Source organism: Amphiura filiformis, chromosome 1, assembly GCF_039555335.1.
Source record: "Amphiura filiformis chromosome 1, Afil_fr2py, whole genome shotgun sequence".
Classification (NCBI taxonomy): Eukaryota; Metazoa; Echinodermata; class Ophiuroidea; order Amphilepidida; family Amphiuridae; genus Amphiura; species Amphiura filiformis.
This window is the reverse complement of record NC_092628.1, coordinates 67,798,067-67,820,837: the sequence shown is the minus strand read 5'-3', so window position 1 is coordinate 67,820,837 and position 22,771 is coordinate 67,798,067. Positions and strand designations below refer to the sequence as shown.

The following is a 22,771-nucleotide window of genomic DNA, read 5'->3' as shown; positions in this document are numbered from 1 at the left end:
TTTCTGAATTCAGTGGAAATTAACAATGAATTGATGGTGAAAATTTTATGTAAAATTTACGTAGGTCCCCACTAAAAATTACTGTTTCGTCTTTATGGGAATCTAATCTCCAATATCTGGAAGAAACTTTTGGGGACCTACGTGGAATTCTCCTATAAATTGCAAAACTATCCAGACCGTGTATACACGAAAAATGGTAGGCTCGATTATACTGACACATGTATATGAGTAGCACATGCAGCCGCGCGGCGAGTCAAAATCGATGTAATGTATTGTGCAATGTGCATGCATGAGAGGCCCATTTATTGTCGGATTTCTGTATATAGAACACGCAGTTATTAATGTTTTTAAGTAAATAAAATTCCAAAATATGATACGTTTTCTGTCTTTGCTTGTCACGTGGTAAGCCTATTTTGAAGTTGCGATTATATAATGTTCAAAAAAGTTTCAAGATGGATACCAACAAGTCATGTGGCCGAGCGGTCTAAGGTGCTAGGCCCATTCAGAATTCACGATAGCGGTGCGGCGTGAGTTCGAGCCCCACCTCTGCCAAACTAAATTTCCCTTAAAAAAAAATCATCTTATGTTAGGGAAATGTGGCTGGGAGAATTTATGTATGACGAAGAGCGGTGTGGTACTATACTATAGACACGTGGACCTGGCAGCCTTAATACATTTCTGATGTGAAATCGATTCGCAAATGCATTCAATTTATTTAAATGAAGCGCCTAAAGTCAGGTAGGTGATAACGAACTGTACCTCGACGGCTAAAGTGTGCCTTTTGTGCTTTTGGCTACTCAATCAAACCCTTGGGCTTTGTAAGAACAAAAGGAACCTTTCGTTCAAGTAGGCGCTTTCACGCGACTTTCAATTGATCACTTATTGACAGTACCCAGCCTTGTAAAGCGTTAATACCCTGCCAGGTCAGTTAGCGATTTATAAACAAAAGGTACCTTTCGATGAATAGCTTGTCGGAAACTGAAATAGGCACAAAGGAACAATGCGATAGATAATCTCATTGCTCCTCCAGGGTTTACTAGCTCATGCATGAGAGCATATCAGACTTTTCAAATTGCATTCTGAATACGAAGAATGTCTTTCTGATATCAAATAATTTTCTTTCTTTTTTTAATTCACGATATACAAATTTTATGACAAATTATTAAAATTTGATATTCTTCACATTTTGATATATAACAGTCCTCGAAGTAAATTTTATAAATCTAATGATATATTCTTAAAGTGTATGTAGATGGGAGGAAAAGCCGCCGATCAATTGAAAATTTGGACCTTTCATATTGAAGATATGGATTTTCCCCCAAAAGACCTATTTTTTTTGGTGTTTTGGGAAAAAATCCATATCTTCAATACGAAAGGTCAACATTTTCAATTGATCGTCGGCTTTTCATCCCACCTACATACACTTTAAAGTATAAATCATCAGATTTATAAAGTTTACTTCGAGTACTGTTAAATATCAAAAATATCAATTTTTAATCATTTGCCATAAATTAGGTCTTTGGAAAAAAAATGTATATTATCTTCAATATGAAAGGACAAAATTTTCAATAATTGATTGTCGGCTTTTCATCCCAGCTACATACACTTTAAGTAGGCCTATGTATCATTAGAATTAAAAAAGTTTACTTTGTGGATTGTATGTTAAATATTAAAAACTTTTAAAATATCAAATTTAAATAACTTGTCATGAAATTTATATTATATCGCAAATTTCAAAAAGTAAAAAATTATTTGCTATCAGAATGCAATTTGATATGTCTGGTGTACTCAAAAGAAATACTGTGTTATCTAATGAGGCCGATTCATTTACCCACTGCAGATCATGAAACACTTGGACTTGGCAAGAAGTGTTTTTCTTTTAACCTCAAAGATATATAGCAAAATGCCTTTATTTCTTTGTACTTATTTTTTACTTAATTCGACAATAGTACTTATACTTGAAACTATACTTATAAATGTGTACTTCTTAAGGGTAGACGAGGTATTGTTGGTCGAAGCAACCTAAAAATTGATTTTCATTATCTAGATCAATATAAATTAACACCTTGATGCTTTGCAAAAGTTCATTCTACAAATCGTATTCTTTGCAAACCTGCTATGTACGTTTTACAAAAGTGTTGTTGTTTCAGACCTCTTTACAACGTAACTCAAGAACCGCAGCACCTATAAAAGTATATCTGTGATATTTTATACACGCTCGCTATGAATTGAGCAATGCAGTTTTTGCCAAAGCTCACTACCATACGTAAGATGCTGTGAACTACCAAATCACAACAGTTTAAAATAATTAATAACCTTAATGTTTTTACTTCAAGCATCATTCAATATGCGTAAATGTAAATTTACAATAATAATATTGACAGTTATAATACAGGGTGTATCAAAATGATTGATACCCAATGTAATCAGTGAGTGTGGACAAGAATACCCCAACAAAATGCACTTTAACATCCACCTTGTAGAATTATGTAATAAATCTATAAATTGTGGTTATTTGAAAAGGATCTAAAATGGGCAGAAAAAACCTGTGTCTTTGGCCCTAGAACATGTTTAAAACAAAACTACAAACAGTTTACATAGGAGGTTTTGCTTTAAACATGTTCAGGGGCCAAAGATACGTAAGTTTTTTTCTCCTGCCCAAGGAAGTAATGATGAATTTGGGAGAAGCAGGCGTGGACAACAAAGCTGATGGGTACCAATCATTTTGATACAAACTGTAGTATAATAAATTATGTCCCAATTATTTTACAAATTTTCCTGTATCAGTGACTGTTTCTTTCTTTCTTTTATCTTAAAACCTCAACAAGGAGGTTATTGTATGCTTACTAGTACCATCTTACCATAAAAAATTATCATTTTATAATATCAGACCATATTGATTCTATCATATCAAAGAACTGCTTTATCATATCATATATACAATTATAATATATACAAGGTGTCCCATAAAAAGGTTACATGTAGAAAATAAATTGCATTTTGTGATGGTACCACAAAACATTGCAACTTTTTCCGATATTATTTATTCATCCTTCCTGCAATTGTCTGCTAAGTTTCAACTCCGTATTCTAAAAGTACTTACGTATACTTAAAGCCTTAATGTACGATTTCCGTCAAATTTTAATTTTGTTATTCTTTATTCACAATGTTGAAATAATATTAGTAATAACTGAAGGGAAGGGTTGATGTCCTGAAATAACAAGGTAAAGTGAAAGAAACCACACTGGTTATTTTGGCCATTTAACATGCAGTTCTATGGGAGGACATATTATCATAATTTTTAAATTATGATAATATGTCCAACTTTGCTCTATTGACCTACAAAGACAACAGATTTGGGATTTCCATTTAGGTGCAAGTTGGGACATGTGTAAACATTACAAATATGCAAAAAAATCAGGTTTGAAATTTTTTTAACCAATTTCATATTATAAGATCGTACATTATGGCTTTAACATATGAGCGCAAGATGACAGGGGTGTCAAGAGTGGCTAACCATCAAAATATTGCACAACGAAAGTTGAACACAAGCACGACTTTGTTTTCATATTTCTTCTTTATTAATTCTAATTTTTCTCTTATTTTTTTCAAAGTTGAACTTATTGCATAAATGTCTTTTCATTGGACTATCCTTTTTGGGGTGCCCGCTACGGCAGCGCCCCTATATTGGCTTGTAGTTGCAAATTGCTTCAAATTTCAGTCTTTCTAGATTAATTCACAACTGTTTTGATTAAAAGTAGGCACATTGCGTGCTCAGAAATAAAAACACAACTTACTTGGTTTTGATTTTATTATTGTTTACTAATATGCACTGGATGCCAGTAAAATAGTTGTATATACAGCAGGAATTACGCTTGAAATAGAGGTTATTCACTTTACTCATGCGTGACTTCTAACAAAAGATGCTGATTCCCGTAGTATTCCTCATTCAAACCAATTCAATGCACGACCTCAGAGTTACCTGGATGACTTTGGTGGGCTATTTTGAAGTTGCACATGGTTGCACATGCAGGTACTTCTTTTGAAAGTCCTAAACACGGTATAGCAGTCGCTGATAGGATATGCAACTTATAGAACACAGATAACCTCTATACGAAATTAATGGAAACCCATTTTAGTCTTACGATAAATGGTTTTAAAGGAATTTTTATAATTATATACGGTAAATTGCTAAGGATGAACATAATACATAGTATTACTTAGTCAAGATCATTTCTCAGTTGGCCCATTTTCAGGTTCTGTTGTAATTGATGATTAGCTTCCTTGTGTGATACAATTTTGTCACACATTTCATTTCCAGAACAAATATATTTGCAATTGGTCTGATTTTTTTGGTTTCATTATATTTCATTTTTTGATTTGTTAATTGAGAAACACACATTATCACAATTATCAAAAGATTAGGTGAAATGCTCTCAATATCCCAACCACATCTTATCTTAATCGGGGAAGTACCCCTATATCAGTGGCCGCGCTACTGGGGTAATTGCCCTCCCCCCAATATTTTTCTTGCACCTCAGTTTAGATGCAAAACTCACCAAATTGCATAAATTTCTGCATCTTGCAGCAACTTTGCACAAAATTTGTCAATTCCTCCCCGAAAAAAATTCCTGGTGCCGCCACCGACTAAAATTGAAGACCGAAATAAAAAGACTAGTTTGCGTAATGACATCCTGTCAACCAGACCAAAAGTGCTGCACTGTGCAGGTCAGCAACCAATCACGTTGTGCCTTTGCCTTGACGTCAGACACAAACTAGGCTTTTTAATTCGGTCTTCAATTATAGTGGTACTTCCCTGTCTTATCACATGGAATTTTGAAATCTGATATAGAGCTCGGACCAGTGGTTCTTCTGGCAACATTTAGTTGTCATAGCATGTAATTACCTATACCCCTGGACCTTACCCCCCCCCCATCATCTGCTCCCTATTCCTGTCAGAAGAATATGCCATCCTTTATTACTTGTGACCCCAACGAGAACCATAAGACATGGTATTCAATTTCATTTCATCCCTCAAAAGAGACTTTATTTCAGAAATTAAAGGTAATGGAGTATCCTTTACACCCAAATAATGTGTCCGAAGCAGTAAAAATGTAAATAATGGGTGAGGCGCACATTTTTACTGCCAAGGACACAGTATTTGGGTGTAAAGGATAATGTTACACCCTTTATTTCTATTATATTACCACAAAATAGTGTAAGTTAAAGGAAAAATATCACTTTTTTTTGCCCAAATATTTTAGGTTGTTTACCTCAAGGTGGCATGACAGCGCATTATCTTGTATATCCCTGATTGTACACATAACCAAGCATAATGCTATGCGCATAATATTGACTAATGGTGCTTGACCCGTTCATTGCGACCCATTATTTTGAATAATGGGTTATGAGGGTAATAGAATAGTGTATAAAGGCCTCTGGCCCAAAAATATAATAACTTGGTGTAATGCTATGGTATATATCTGGAAGTTGGTTGTCACGTATGGAGACCAAAATAGTGTACACTGACTTTGTCTCTGGTATTTAATCGGCAAAATCACAACCACTTTAAATCAATGTTTACCAGGTGCATGAATGTCAAAATAATCTGGAGGTACATTGTACACTATCTTGCAGTCCATGAGCGACCCACTGCCAGACATGGTTGAGTGTGTTCTCTTTGGTCTAATCTCTTTGCCTCCCTGAGTTCAATTATAGTCTGTCTCATCTCATTGACAGTAACACTATGTTGGACTTTGCAGTGGCAGATTCTAATCAGTGTGTTTACATAGTTGTGTCGCCAGCGTACGGACAAATCGTTCTTCTACGCATGTGTATACACCCCGCGGGATTAAGTCAGCATGCGTGATTCAAATCTGCCACTGCAAATTCCAACATAGCGTTACTCTCAACAAGACACATTATAGAGCGTCTAGTTCTCATTCCTTCAAGGTTTTGCTCACTATATATGCCAATGCTTCATCTCTTGTCATTTGCTTACTGTACACAGTATCCCACGTAAATTCATGTGCAGGATTACATACAGCATCATAGACATCAAAACAAGGTAAATCTACCATTTCATCTGTGTATTTCCTATATGTGTAACACCAACATGATTGGATTTCACCACACCCTATGGATGCCTCGTCAGGGACTGTAGAATCGAGAGATGTCTTCTCATCTTCACTCCTTGAAGTAGGGTTCATTTCAATGTCTATCTTGTTTCTTGTGTGGACTTTAGGGTGGCGTTCTAGTTTATCCAAAGCTTCTAACATTGTGTTGTTGATGCTATACACCTCACCTTGTACACGCTGTTGAAGAAAATAACTGAAAATTACATAGAAGCAAGATATGGCTGTCAATTAAGGTGAGAAAAAGTGTCTTATTACCAAATTGGAAGGCGGATATAAGTCACTAATACACACTTATGTTACTTCATGATTTGATCACTCAGGCCAAAGTTACCAGTGAAATGTCACTTCTTTCCCACAGAATATGTTTGATTTAAACACAGTATTCTAGCCAGAATACATTGATTTATAACACATATCTGCTTACGGAACTAGCACTTGTTGTATATTAGTGGAAAAAGGGCCAAACACCAGTTTGTATTAAGACCTGTAGCGTTGCCATGGAAACATCACATATCATTTCACATGTATGTAATCATAGATATTTAAGCGTAAGCGGAGGCGAAGGAGCGTTGCGATTTCAACGTATGTAATAATATATGTTTGTGTATTAAAGGTCCCCTGAAGATGAAAACATTATGTCTGTCAAACTTTTCCAAATATTAAGTTTTTTCTTAATATCTCAGCAATAGTTTTGATGGAGTTGGGCCCTTCTTCCTCCCAGGTATTCAATTGATAATTAGCCTGACTTGCATGATGACTTGATTAAATCAGTTAACAGTGGATATACAGATGGTAACCCATGTCATGCCCTGCATATATTCACTAAAATCACCAATCAGAATGGAGCTTTGCAAATAATTCACCCCAATTTTTTTGTGTGGTGAAATTATTCTAACAATGTTGCTGATTGGTGCTATTGATAATGATAACTTCTTTTAGACCAATCAGCAGGTAGTTCTCATGGGGTTAACAAGTTAATGTTTATGTACAGTTCTCTCCAAGTATTCCCTTTGCTCCTTTGGTGGCATATCTCTTGTCTCAATGCGATGGTATTCATGTACAGCTGTGTCAAATAACTCCAAAAATGGCAACTCCATTAACGAATGATGGCAGTTCTCTAAAATGTAACCATCACAGTCTTGCATAGCACCCTCATTGGCAATCATATTACACCGTGATGCAGCATCGCTGTCAATAAGGTGGGTATACTTGACTTGCATTGGTTTTCGTCTGTAATAGTGTGGGTGGCGCTCTAACATGTCCAGAGTTTTTAACATGGCATCATCAACACTGAAGACTTCCCCAACAAAATTCTGTTGAAAACATGTAAGAATTTACATGTAAGAAATGGTTTACGAGCATGATGAGTGAAGTTTTAAAAGTGGTGACAGATATAAATTTGATGAAAAATGTGACGCATCATAAGGGTATCAGCAGATGGCAAAGTGGGTTTGCTATAAACATCAAATAAGCTTGCAAAAAACAATGATAAAGAAAATAATAAAAGTTGAACACAGTCCTTTGATGAAGGGTATCATCATAATATTTACGTTTTATTTGTTTTTCAAATAATGTCACAACTTCTGATATAATGTATCACTAATGTATCATATTCTCTCCAATAAATGCTCCCTACTTCCAGTTTACTTCCTGTTTAAATTCTTTTTTATCATAAATTATTTGCGGGTCCGTCACTTTGGCGACCACAATGCCCAACATAATGCCAGGTTTTAAGCTTTACCTATACATGCTATGGCATGGCAGTTTTTGCATTTTGGTTACTTTTATTTAAAAATATGAGGGGGTGGCTTTTATTAGAGGGGCATTTATTAGAGTGTACTTCAGCATTATGAAAAGTTTCAACCAAATTACACAAGACTTGACATTGCTATATTACACAGGGCTCACTGCTTCTGTGTAACTTTAATCAAATAGTCTTTCAATTGCTCTCCATCCATCTGCCTCTTTTCTGGTGGTGTATACTCATGTCCAGCTTTCCCATACGCATCATACTTGTCTTCAAATGTTAAATTCAACAAATCATCAGCGCAATTCTGTAAGAGGTAACAAATACACTCTTGAATATTGTCGACAGTACTATCTTTGCTGTTGTTGATCCCGTTACCATGGCTACTGATATCGGTTTTCTGCAATACCATGTTGGATGATGTTCTAAACTATCCAGCGCCTGTAGTGTCTTATTGTCAATGCTGTATAACTCTCCAATAACATGCTGTTTTATTAAAGAAGATATAATAAAGATGCATTCAGTAATCTACTGGACCAAACACTTAATGGGATTATTATCAATGATTTTGGCTCAAAAACACCCTCAAATTCATTGCATTTCTGGAAAAAGCATGGGTGTTCTAATGAACTGAACAAATGGTACATGTACATGAAAGCAATATGATAAAGGCAAAATCTGACATTCAAAACAAAGCAAAGTGTGCATGCACTTTAATCATCGCATGAGTGAGGCTGTCAAATTCAGAACCAACTTAAATGCTGGAAAATACAATTTGCTGGGACAGAAAATGGAAAGGAAATGTCACTGGTGATTCTGGACCCCTTAGATATGAAAACTTTAGCAAAGAAAAGGTCAAAATTGGCCCTTTTCTGTTTATCAGTGAATAACTCAATCATGGTAGTATTCTCCCTTGTCTCTGACTCTTTCCCTCTCAATGCATCATCTTTTCTCTCATTTGTTATTCTTTCTCTCTCCCTTCCCCCCCCCCCCCATCTCTCTCTTTTTGTTTGTTTTGCATTTGTCCTCATTCCTTCCCCCACCCCATTCCATGATTAGTTATGCCCATATTCTGCCTTCCTAGTGCCCACAAATTACACCATTTTAGGATGTATTATCAATGTTATTTCTTGGTAAGACACTCATCGGTGCTTTATTCACTGGCATAGCATTTAGCCTTATTTTGTTGGTGGGGCATCCCTCTTCAGTGGCGTATGAATTTTGCCATTTGGATGATGTTAAGGGGGTACTACACCCCTGGAAAATTTTGTGCCTATTTTTGTATTTTTCTCAGAAATTATAGCGCATTGGTGACAAGTAATATATGTATATTATAGGGGCAAGGACTACAACTACTGCACTGGAAAATTTATTTCAGCACAGACAACAGTTGTGGAGTTACAGTCAAAAATGAGGGAAAACCAATATTTGATCAATAAATCAATAACTACTTGCCTTGAGTTGCTACATTTTCAGTGCAGTAGTTGTAGTCCTTGCCCCTATAATATACATATCTTACTTGTCACCAATGCACTACAATTTTTGAGAAAAATGCAAAAATAGGCACAAAATTGGCCAGAGGTGTAGTGTTTAGGGTTAGTATTGCCCAGGATTAAACACCGCAACTCACCATAAACATGATTAGAAGGATTAAGGATTAAGGATCTGATACCTCTTAACACGTTTCATTTACACCTGGGGGTACTCGGATTTATTTTGGATGGGGGTGTGCAGCTCCAGCCTCAAAACCCATACCCACTTCTAAGGGTAATTTTGCAGGAAAAGTACCCATGCCTAAGGGTTACTAACCCGAGATTTTAAACACAACAGCTGATCTCTCACCCTCTGTCACTTATTAAGTTACACAGTGCCCTCTCTTGATTATTTATCGCCAAAACCGTGATTCGGGGTTGAATTAATCGAATTGAATCCCAGGAATTTAATTCAGGTTAATATTGAAAAGTGCCATCAGAACGATGTGCTCAAATCTAACCCACTGCTAAGGGCTAGTGTCAAAAACAGGATCCATGTGTAAGGATTTGTCACTTGAAAAGCCTACCCATGGCTAAGGATTTCTCAACTGACCCATTGGAGCGGCACATTCCTGTATACATGAGTACCCCCCTTACCCATCTCCAGGCATGTACAACATAAAAAAGGTTATATCAATAACTACTCAGGTTACAAATGGTTACAGCCATTTACACTTCACATGATTAGTTTTTTTCAAGTAGATGTAGTACCATAGTCATTCCAATAACCGCCCAGGGCGCTTAACAAAGTCAGTTTGGGTGGGCGCTTACTTTTTACATCAATTGTATACATAATTAAATACATAAAAATGGTCCCAAATAATTCAACCATCATCATCAGTGTGCCATGTTTCGGGCCATGATCCAGATTTGCATGGGCAGTTTGTTGTGAAGTTATTGGGTGGGCGCTTATTAGGGCATGGGCGGTTAATGGAATGAATATGGTACATGATGTCATTATGTCATTTTTATGCGATGTATCAAATGTAGTCAACTTTTGCAGCATTTTACTCTGACCATGGGAGTGCAACACTTCCCTGCTCTGACATATACCAATCACGCTTTCCATCCTAGACTGACCATCACCATAGTTAGTTGCAAAAATTGAGGTAAAATCAACTCACTATCTATTGATTTGCTATTGTTTTTGTACATATGTCCGGACATGTAGTCTTTGTTCTTCTTTAGTCATTGTTCTCTTCTCCCGTGGTATGTATGCATGTCGTGGATTTCTGTATCCATCATAAGCCTCATCAAAGGTAATCTCTAACAATTCATCTCTAAAATTAGGTATGAAATAACACATGCATTCCAGAATGGTTCCTTCTCCGCTCTGACACATCTCCTGCTCTCCTGCTTTCATATCATCTGCTGTACTTATCGCATCCTTGGTATGAGTGAGTTGGATATTTGTCAGTCGTCTTCTGTAAAATACTGGGTGCCGCTCTAACTCATCCAATACATCTAACATGTTCTCGTCAACTTTAAACACTTCCCCTGTTACATGCTGTTTGGAATAAGTAGTTTATAGTGAAAATATGCAGCCAAGTGGACTTTTTTTTCAGGGGGGGGGCGATTTTGTGAAAAGTGGACTTTCTTCCCCAAACTTGGACCTTTTTCAAACCAAAAACGTGTAAAAAACCTTTGGGACTTTTTGTATACTTTTGCCAATTTTCGGAGGATCGCACTTCGCCAGCACGGACCTGGTAGCAAGCATGACACAATGTTTATCCTGCCAATATTATTATGGTTTGACCTGAACTATAGATTGACTGGACCAATGGTGTCCATGTAGCATGATTTGCAATGCTCCCAATCTCTACCATCATCAAAAGCAGCAGTTTTTTTGTTACATGTATAATTCATACATTAGTGCATACACGGGGGTATTATACAGTACTAGGCGGTTACCCGTATTTCGCGGTTATCATGGTTATTGGCTTTTGCAGATCTCAAAATCAGGGTGGGACCACTTTCCTCACAGCTGAGCTCAATTGTAGCTTTTTGCAATTTGACCTGACTTTCGCCCTCAATTTGAAATTTGACCTGACCTTTGACCATGGATGACCTAACAAACACAAACCTGAGCTTCCTTGGCCAAAGTTACACCCACCCACAAGTTTAAGCGCCATGAGCAATTTGAAATTTGTACGTTTTTTGACCTATGACCTCTTAACCGTAGGTCTGACAAAAAGGTCACTGTGGAAACTTTTGTTTGTTAGTCCAAGGTCCACCCACCCACCAAGTTTGAGCTCCATAGAGGCAATTTGAAATTTCTACCTGTTTTGACCTATGACCTCTTAACCGTAGGTCTGACAAAAAGGTCACTGTGGAAATATTTGTTTGTTAGTCCAAGATCCACAGTATACAGGTTCCTTTTTTTCCCTGTCAAATAGGTCTATGCACTAAACTGTCTACCTTTGGTACCTTTGGATACATACAAAATGTATTTAAACCTGTTGATTGTCTTAAATAGTTCACATCCAATTTTTTGCTTAGTCACCTGTGTTTGCTTGTAAAAGTATTCTGTATATTATATACTTATACTGCATACATACACTCTTATTCCAATAAACAACATACAGCAAGGCTTTTAGTGTGATGGGACACTTTAAATACTCTTTGCCATCCCCATTTCAGTCAGCAACCTGGACAACCGATTCTTTAGAAATGCTTAGTCGCGCTAAAAGTCGATCGACACATGTTAAAATAGCACAATTCAGAGATACACCTTTTTGCTATGAAATTAGTTTTCTCGGTCAAATATAAAGCAATATTTTTTTTTCTTCAGTAATGTCAGTTAAAAACTTATTGCTTGGATATACATTTTTTTAAAAATCCTGGTGTTAAAATTAAGCATCAAATTGTGTCTTTTAGTGTGATATTTTTGATTTTTATAGGCCTTGCGTCCGCCCGCGAGCTTTGTACGGAATTGATTTTTTAGCGTCTCAAACTAATATAGTTTGCTAAAGAAAGATATTTCCCACCTCTGTAAGGCACATCGTGTGGGTCTATATATTATAGTTTTGTCAGAATTTCCGTTTTTATTTTACCCTTTATGCTCCGAAAATGTCAAACTTTTATCTCGTGAGCAACCAGCAGAAATAGTCGATATTTTCATTGTTGTCATCCAGGGCAATTTTCCATTGAAAAGCAAAGATTGCCCAACCAGCGATTTGGTAGCCCAAATCCCCAATTGGGTTTTCTGGTAAATGAGGTGAATTTTAAAAATTTGCTCCCGTGATAGCCTGCAATTTCAATTTATATGGATTCCATGATTATGAAAACCATTTTGTCTGTCTGTTTGTTTGTTTACCTAGGTTAGTCCGTATTAAGAGACGCACGCTTGAGGTCCATGGGAAAATCCACGGTCCAAACCTAGAAAAATTAGCGTGTTATTATAGGGGATTATAATCTTCTGTCCCTCCTATCTCCAGGTGAATTTTGTATGACCTACCCCCCCCCCCCCCCATCCCCGGTTGCCATTTTCACTACACCCTTCAGACTTGTGTTCGGGTTTGTTTTTAATTTGACATGTAGGCCTATAGGCCTAGCCATATTTGTCATAATTAAGCGCTATACCTAAATGTATAGCTATGCTATATATTATTATGTAATATCATGTACATGTAGGCCTATGTGATGGGAAACTTTGGGGTGGTACTCAACACACTTTAACCATGACTTTCAATGCAAGGCTTATTGTTGCCACAAATGTTTTCCTTAAGGGCTGGGGTATGAACGTTTGGACAGTATTTATTTTGGGACATCAGAGCACATCAGACATATCGAATTGCATTCTGAATACGAAGAATGTCATTCTGATATCAAATAATTTTGACTTTTTGAAATTAGCAATTTAATACACATTTTATGGCAAATCATTAAAAATTGATATTTTTGATATTTAACAGTACTTGAAGTAAACTTTGTAAATCTGATGATTTATACTTAAAGTGTATGTAGGTGGGATGAAAAGCCCGACGATCAATTGAAATTTTGACCTTTCGTATTGAAGATATGGATTTTTTTCCCAAAACACCAAAAAAATTAGGTCTTTTTGGGGAAAAAATCCATATCTTCAATATGAAAGGTCAAAATTTTCAATTGACCGTCAGCTTTTCCTTCCTGCTACATACACTTTAAGAATATATCATTAGATTTATATAATTTACTTCGAGGACTGTTATATATCAAAATTTGAAAAATATCAAATTTTTATAATTTGTCATAAAATTTGTATTATATTGTGATTTTCAAAAAATGAAAATTATTTGATATCAGAAAGACATGCTTCGTATTCAGAATGCAATTCGATAGGTCTGAGGTGCTCTCATGTCCCACAAAAAATACTGTCGAAACGCAATAAACGCCATTTTAGATCCCTTAAGGTTATTTAATAGGTTTTTATAAACTTCCATGTTTAACCTGGTATTGTTTTGGCTGCTTCATTAGGGCCTATGACTTTCAGTGGGTTTCCAAAAGCAGTTTCAAACAAACACAAACAAAAGGCACCATACCCAGTCACCTTCATGACAATTGAAACACTACGTCAAGTATTAAGGGGGTACTACACCCTTCAATAAATTTGTAACTATTTTTGCACGTTTCTCAAAAACTAATAACACACTGGTAACAAAAGTTATGCATATTATAGGGGCAAGGAATCCAGTTACTACACTGAAATTTCAGTGACCCCAGACAAACGGTTCATTATTTATGATAAGAAATGAGGTACCGCTAGGATGTACCTCATTTCCTACATGTATCATATTTACTGAACCGCTTGTCTTGAGTCACTGAAATTTCAGTGTAGTACTAGTAATTGGATTCCTTGCCCCAATAATATACACAACTTTTGTTACCAGTGTGTTATTAGTTTTTGAGAAAAATACAAAAATAGTCACAAATTTACCACAGGGGTGTAGTACCCCCTTAACATCCAAGTTATTCTGTTTTTAGGCAAGCAATTTTAAATAATTGCTTGAACAGGTTTTTGTTTAAAAACAAAAAACTGTTTAAGTTAACAATGATAATGAATGGTTCCGTTCTTACAAGGCACAATCTCTGATGAGGAACTCAAAGCGCGTAAAGCACGAAATTTACAAACAAACATAAAAACAATCAATTTATCAAGATTGGTTTTAAGCTGGCGTTAAATAACGAAAGTCTGGGGCGTTATGAAGGTTATTTGGAAGTGTGCTCCAAACAGTTTGCTTGATCATAAAACATACAGCGTAATATTATGTTTTGTAAAAGAAAGTTTTGTTTAAAATATTGCCCAATTGCATGTAAGATTGTTGGGCAAAGTTCTTTTGAGGAGAAGCAAATTTCAACACATTGGTTCGATGATCACGGTGATGATGAAATCAAATAATTAATCACTCACGTGATGAAAGATCCTCATCGTGCTATAAACATGATCAGTAGGAGCGCTATTAGGCCTGGGAATTTTGTTGCTATATTGAAGTTCTGGCAACACTGTAGCCATGCCGGTATTCCTATTAAACCCAGGGATATCGATCCACAATGCTATTATTAGCCTTAGATTTCACGCGTTGATTTTGAAAATTTTTCAGCCGGCAGTAAAAATGGTGAAATCAAACGGAAATTCTGACAAAACTATGATATATCGCTCACGGTGATGTGCGTTAGAAAGTTGGGAAAAATCCTTCATTAGCGAACTATATTACTTTGAAAAACTAAAAGGTTGATCCAAAAAAAAGGCTTGCGGGCAGAGTTTAAGCCTATCAAAATCGAAAATCTTACACGAAATGACTGAATTTCACGCCTAAGTTTAACATTAGGATTTGAAAAAAAAATACAGTATCAAGCACTACAATTTGACCTGACATTTACTGAAAAAATGAAAATGATTGCTTTTCATTTGGCCGAGAAAATTAATTTTACATTGAAAAGGTGTAACTCAAAATTTACCTCATTTCAACACCAAATTCAACACCATGACTAAGGTATTTTAAAAGCACTATCAGTGATGGGAAAATACACACAGTTAATAAAATTGTCATAGTGTTTTCCTGGGGGGGGGGGGTTCAGTCGCATAGTAATGTGGTACCCACTACCCATGCTTGTCACAGCATCTCAAAATTTGACCCTTAAATGGCAAATTCAGGGGTTGCAAATTTCGCCCCTTATTGTCGTAAGATGTATTAAAAATTTGTAGTTACAACAACTGGATATATATGTTAAGGTGGTACTACACCCCTTGATAAATTTGTGACTATTTTTGCATATTTTTCTCAAAAAATAATATAAACACACTGATGTTAGGCCCTTCGCACTTGATTATTAGTTTCCTGTTTACCGCCCGCGTCCAAAATTGAAAATCTCAAAATAATTAATTATTTTATTTTTATTTCTAATTTTCTCCTTTAAAATAACTTTCAACTACTTCTACTTGCCATTTTCTGACTTTAATAATATCAACAATATTAAATGATGAATGAACAAAGAGTACAACTCCACCTTCACTTATTTATAAAATCAAATATTGTTGTGAAATAATTAAATGCCGGCTCTAGTCAAAACGAGTCAATAGTTGCTTGTAATAGTTAAAACTAAATAAAGAAAATAAAAGATAATTAATAACTAATAATTAAAAGTCACCTCATCCCATTTTCAAAATCTTTAACAGGAAACTAATAATCAAGTGCGAAGGGCCTTATGTATATTATAGGGGCAAGGAATCCAGTTACTACACTGGAATTTCAAATTTATTTATGATAAGAAAAGAGGTACCGCTAGAATGTACCTCATTTCTGAACATAAATAATCACTTGTCTTGAATCCTTGAAATTTCGGTTTATATAGTAATTCAGTATCGAAGTTACGTAATGTTACTATGTCAACGGGATCACGCGCTTGAGTTATGAACCACGATCGAAACAATCACCACACAAAGTATATGGCACTTGAAGGCATATCAAAATAGCGTGATCCGGTAACCAAGAGAATTACGTAACCACTTCGATGCTGAATTGGATTCCTTGCCCCTATACACATAACTTATGTTACCAGTGTGTAGTTATTTTTTGTGAAAAATGCAACATTAGTCACAAAATTATCAGGGGGTGTAGTACCACCTTGTACCTTCGGTATAGACAGATCCTGCATTTCACCATTTTTTTTTATATACTTACATGTCCTAGTCCAGGTTTATCTAGCATAAATGGAATGTTGAATTTGGTAGCTATAACCAGAGGCCATTTCTCTACGGTTCTTGCTTCTCCTATAAACGTAGCTTGACCGTTGTCTGGGTTAGTCATCTTCTCATGATTTGGTTGACCACGTTTTAGAGTACCGTATACAAATACAAGATGGCTTGTCATGTTCACAAATTGTCTCAAGTCACTCAATCTTGCCAATATTGATAAGTTTAATGTCTTATTTTTTAATACAAAATGAAAACTCCGTGGAACAGCAAACCACATCTACAATCAATTCTCTCTGGCTGAATTACTGTCTTATGTCAATAATGTAAACTATGCTGCAGCATGATATCAGCGTATTTGTCAAGTTTACACAGAGTACGTGGCGCCGTATGCTTTGCACCATTTGCACCAGATTTGCACCACCATTAGAGATGGGCAATTTGAAATTAAACAGAGCCACAGGTCGGACAACGAACGCATCATAATTATCGGTCCGGGGCTGTATTTGTTCGGAAGTGGATCATGAATATATAGGCCCTACTGAACCAAAAAATAGGGGTGTGGGTATCATAATTTTTACACAAAAAAATCAACGATGATTTGAAGAATGGAATGTTGAGTTTACAATAATGTACAAATGCCTGACAAAGGCAAGAGAACTCCGGAGCTCCCTAGCTCTCCCTGAACTCCCGCGGGATCGGGCACAGTTCTTGCAGTAAGCCGGGAGAGGCTGGGGGGCTGCCCCATGAGAAGTCTTGTCCCCCTCTTGCCACTGCACCCCCCCCAGTGTGATGTTGGCCGCCCCTGCAAAAGTGAGTTGTAAATTAAGCTAAATTATTAGCTGGTGACTCAAAATATTTACATGCACATTCTTAAACTTCATAATCAAAATTAATGTGTGCATATCCATAACTTATCTAATCAAAATTTGCGCATGATCTAAAATCAGTACATAAGTTGACTCATTCCTTGGGCATTTTTACCTAGTGTTTGACCAAAAGTGCAGTGAAAAGTGGACTTTTTTCAGAGGGATTTTTATTCATGGTTTTACTACTCCCGGATTGCAGGGTGTGCTTCAGGAGCCGTGGTATTGATCTCAATTTTGTGACTCTCACTATGTAAAAGAGTGAAAAACTCACTCTTCAAAAGAGTGTAAAAAGTGAAAATAACTCCAAATGAGTGAAAATCGCAAAGAGTGGAAAAAAACCCAAAAAAACAAAAACACACAAAAACAAACACCCAAAAAACACACTGAAACTAAAACGTTGAAAATGTTAAGAAAGCAGCAAGTTTGAAAAAAGCCCCATGCCCCCATACACCTTTTGAAATAGTCCCATTTGTAAAAGGTAATGACCTTCATGATATTATCAACTTCATGGACCCTTAAAAAAAAAAAACTTCATGGACCCTTGATCTTGAAGCCTCGTGATTTTTCTCTTCATTTTGTTGGTGATAATATAACATGATCATGTCTTGGCATCATCCACACTGCACTGAGCATGCTGAGGGTATGATTGATGAGTTGGGTGTGACCGTGTGAGTGCTTGTCTTAAACTTAAAACACATTTGCAATAGTGTTTATAGGCCTATGTATCTTTCATGTGCAGATGCGAACCACCAGCAATATTATCATTTGCTTGTTCTGGCAAGGTAGGCCTATATCTTATACAGGTTTAATTTTAATTTTATTATTAATTTATATTGAAAATAAATAACACGGTACATGATATTGTATTATAAAATGTCATAATCCCTTTTTGGATGAATCTTTCGAATCGGGAATTTCCCGTTTGGTTGCCGTGATATTGCCCATCACTAATTTGTGCGTTGCTGCTTTTCACTTCCGGATTGTGAACAACTCAGTCGGGTGGACAGGTACAGGTTAGACATAGGACAAACGTACGGCGCATGCGCGGCCCGGGATCTTTAAACAAACCGGAAATGTCACTTTTTGATGTAAACAGAGTTCGTACATGGAAACTATATGCTGAAATTTCACCTTTTACTGTCTATAAATAACGCGATCGGATGAAACTAACTTGGCGGATATAATCCCTACAGTCATGACTTTTATCAGCATTAATGGTTTGGCTTGGTTTGAAAAATAATATCGAAAAACATCGTTTTACATTCCGCCTTCATGTCAAAAAAAATGAACGTAAATTTTCTCGTAATTTTAGTATAAAAATGTTACCAAAACCATGCCAATGGCAAGCTGAGTTTTTCATTTTAAGAGCTGAAACTTAGAAATAATGTTTAGAGGGATGTTTTCTTATTAAAAGCTTTTGAGACGGAGGATTGGTTCACTGAAAGTGAAGTTACAAAGCAAAATATGGCGGGCATAGACCTGCGAACAGTGCAATGATTTGCCTTCAATTGTACAGGTAAGCTTAAAACTGCATGGGACCGTTCACAAAGTGACGAACACTTGTTCAGGGGGGCCTGATGCAAAAAAAAATTCATCACAACATTTTTTGCCCCCCTTTCGGATCTCAAAAATTTCAGCCCCCCCCCAAAAAAAAATTTCAGCCCCCCCCCCTTTTTTTGACATGAAAATTATGGGTCAACCCCATAGAAATGCATTTAAACACAATTTTCTCAGGAACATTCATGTGGTCAATTTTTTCAGGCCCCCCCCCTTATAGGAGGGTCAAAACTTTTAAGGGCCCCCATTTTGCATCAGGTCCCCCCTAACAAGTGTTTGTGAACGGTCCTTATAATAATGCTAATTGCACTGTACCCCTGGGGTGGTGAATTATAGGGGAGATTTTTTGGCAGGCCAATAGGTGAGCAAGCATTTTTTGGCAGGGCGAAATGGGGGGGGGGGGTCAAGCGATTTACACCCTGAAAAGGTTTAGGATTAGGAACACATTCAAATATGCAAAATTTCCAGCTCACTGTGCTCATACTGTGATAAGACAATTTAAGGTTCCCAAAAATCTTGCATGTGTAAGGGGAGGAAAGAATTTTTTTGCACAACAAAAGGGGGAAAGGTTTTTGGCATGTCAAAAGGGGGGCAAAGATTTTTGGCATGGCCAAGGGGGGGGGCAAGCAGCCAAAAATTCTGCTTGTGTTGACGGTTTCTTGCACACTGTCACTGGCCCTTCAAATAGCATACCGTAGTCCTATCGAAACAAAATATGCCCGTCCTCCTGAAAATCTTTCCGACGCCACTCAATCTTATATGGAAACCAAAACTTGACCACTTGAGTGTACATCATCAGGGGTTGCAATGAGTTTTGAAAATTTATACAGGCTTGGCGTGCTACAAATCACCCTTTTAGAAATGTTAAGGTGGGCTTGTCAGCTTGGCTATTGGGTGTGCTGTTAAATTGCTCTCTGTAGTCTGTAAGAAATTTGAGCTGTGCCATAAATCACACCCTGCAGGTGAATTAAGATTTGTGATCACACTGGCGTGCCTTAAAACTCAATCCCTGGCACATGCCTTCCTCACGGTGAGGGGCCCAAAAAGGTAACTCCGGCCCTGAGCCCCAGGGAAGGGGAGGCACATCAACTTTGGAGGTGATGTGTATGTACATTGTAAAGCTATTAAGACCCCCTTTTTCAGCGTCGCTGTCACCCAAAGACCCCATATTTGTTTTCGAACACATGCCCTGTCACCCAAAGACCCCCTATTTTTCCATTTGATCTGTCACCCAAAGACCCTTAATTTTTTCAATTTGAACAGCAACTTGGCATTTAGGCAAAATCACCCAGTCAGTACTCTTTCCCCCAGTAAAAAAACCCAAAATTACAAAATTTACCACTTTTTGCGGTAGTTTTTTTACAGGTGAAAATTTAAAAAATTTAAATCATGGAAAAATTTCCAGAAAAAAACCCTGTTAATTCTGCACCTTGAAGATGAATTTTTAGCAATAGATAAAATGACATGATAGAGGCACTGGTAATTTAATTGTAATCAAAAAGTGAGAAGCATTAGTATATATATAAAAATATATAGTAAAACAGTCAATTTAAGGAAGAAATTAACTTAAGGGGGTACTACACCTATTGATTTTTTTTGCATTTTTTTGCATTTTGTGAAGAAATTACAAAAAAAAAATTGGACAAAGTGGTATGCAAAATGAAGGGGCAAATCTTCTCGTTTTATTGGTGGTATCGGTATCAATGTAGCTTACATGCTTTTACAGATAGAAGCCAAAAGGAGGTACATCACTGATGATTTAAATTCACTTCATTTTGGAAAGCTTACTATCAACGGATTTCGTTAAAATTTTGGATATGTTTTGCTAACACATTAGGGAAATAAAGTTCATATGTAAAATGGGAATAAGTGGTTCCTGATTTCTTTTATGACTTCATGAACTTGGTGCTCCACAACTATCAAAAAAGGAACTGGCTAAAATGCTTCTATTTTCAATGTTGAGCTATATTTTGTATTTTTAACTTGCGACATTATTGCACTGAAACTTAATTAAGCCATAGGTAACAGGTTACAACAACCATACTACAGCAATGATGAAAAAATTGTATTTCTTGTCACCTATACAACCATATTGGGTAGTTTTCCGTAAGCTTACCTTTTGTGATTTTGGTAACTATTTTATATTTATTTGTGAAATCCGTCTCAACTAGGCATTCTAAATTGTACTCACCATTTACATCCCAAGGTATATTAGTATATCCACCATGCACTTCTCGATATATATCCAGTTAAAGACAGAATATCAAAATTATGTCTCATATGATATCACAGACTCTCACATGTGTATTCAAAATTGATGCTTAAATTTGACCTGAACCAATTGACCTATAACCTGACATACGGTGACCTAATAGCCTTTTCTTCTCCTAACAACTAATGACTATATACATCCATTGTATAAGTGTTTATTTAATTTATTCAGTGTTATATCATGGTAGGTATTTTGCATGCACCACTATAGATTTTCTATAGAGAGTATAACAAAGGATTTAATGTATTCTATCCATGTACCCTACTTGAACATTTTGTAAAGAATAAATTATGGTTTGTTATGAAACACAGATCTGAGTTACTAGGTTACAGTAAACAAAAAATATATAGGGTTAAAATGACTTACTAAAATGGTTGAAAGTCACTTTATATGTAGATATATTTTATAAGTTAAGGACATGAGGTGATAAACATATATATGTACTTAATAAATTTGCAAGAAAAAAAAGCAGAGGGGTACTGATGAAAATCGGGGTATTATATCGCCTTAAATTGATCAAAAATAGTAAAAATGAACTGAAATTGATTAAATCAGTGACTTAAAAAATCATTTGATTTTAAATCATGAAAATGATTTAAATCTTGATTTAAATCAACTGAATCAAGCTAACCCTGTAGGGATCAATGTAAAATTTTAAACCAACTCAGTAGTACTCCAACTTGGAATTAGCAGATTGGCTTGCAGACAATTTGCCCCTCAATTTAATTGGGTGTGGTCTGTGCCCCAGGCACTCTTATAATGTTTTAATGTTCACCTTTTTAAATTGTGTGTGTAACATAATATGTTTATAAATGTCCCTCCCCCAACATTTGTATCTCAAACTCACACACACAAGTATGTGAAAGCCATTTTAGCACATAGCCCTACAGTGAGGTAAATAAGAATTGAAATTCTTGTTGTTGCCCACACAGTTAAAAAGATCATGGATGTTCTAGTTCATATCAAAAGAATTCTTGTCAAATATATTCATGTGGTATATGCATGTACCTCATATGACATCCATTAACTGTTTTTCTTTTCTTTGCAAAAATGTTATTTTTATATTTAATAAATTATTAAATTCTATGTCTTTCATTGTAATATTTTCATGTAACCTTGGTGCCATCAGCCACGCTCAGCGCTCTTGATGGCATCCACATCTCATATAATTTATAATGTATTTGATTATATCTGTATTTAATAATAATTTGTATTTATGTGAGAAGAAACCAAATAAACTTGAATTGAATTGATCTCATGTGCTATTTTTACTTACCTGTAGCACTATATGCTGTGCCTTTTGTACAGGCCCTTTAAAAAAAAAGTTATACATACATACACCCACCCAACACACCCAGTAGTACTTAATAGCTTAGCTTGTTTTTCTAGAAAACAATGGGGGAAAAAAAGGAGCATAGCACATAGCTTTTGCGCAAAATATTTTTGGTGCCTTAATGTGCAAGTGAAGTACAAAAATAAAATTAAG

At 36.1% G+C, this 22,771-nt stretch overlaps 1 protein-coding gene across 4 annotated transcripts; it reads right to left on the bottom strand.

Annotated features, from left to right (window-relative positions):
• Nucleotides 1–1,865: 1,865 nt before the first annotated feature.
• LOC140151698 (putative gamma-glutamylcyclotransferase CG2811) lies at nt 1,866–17,288 on the bottom strand. Of its 4 annotated transcripts, XM_072174045.1 has the most exons (3): nt 16,577–17,252; nt 10,541–10,923; nt 7,332–8,370 (listed from the first exon to the last, which is right to left on the bottom strand). In XM_072174045.1, the coding sequence occupies exons 1-2, from the start codon at nt 16,865–16,867 to the stop codon at nt 10,555–10,557; spliced, it is 660 nt and encodes a 219-aa protein (XP_072030146.1). In that variant the 5' UTR covers nt 16,868–17,252; the 3' UTR covers nt 7,332–8,370; nt 10,541–10,554. The 4 variants fall into 4 exon arrangements, 3 of the variants coding, with proteins under 3 accessions (XP_072030153.1, XP_072030138.1, XP_072030146.1); XM_072174052.1 differs by lacking the exon at nt 10,541–10,923 and having other exon boundaries at nt 1,866–7,450; nt 16,577–17,260; XM_072174037.1 differs by lacking the exons at nt 7,332–8,370; nt 10,541–10,923 and adding an exon at nt 1,866–6,314 and having other exon boundaries at nt 16,577–17,255.
• Nucleotides 17,289–22,771: the final 5,483 nt, after the last annotated feature.

Excerpts from the sequence above, each read along its gene's own strand:
- LOC140151698 (XM_072174037.1), bottom strand. The coding sequence starts at position 16,867 with ATGTGGTTTGCTGTTCCACGGAGTTTTCATTTTGTATTAAAAAATAAG. Across the intron at positions 6,315-16,576 it reads ATAAACCTGGACTAGGACAT|CGTGTACAAGGTGAGGTGTA; the intron begins GTAAGTATATAA and ends TTTCTTCAACAG.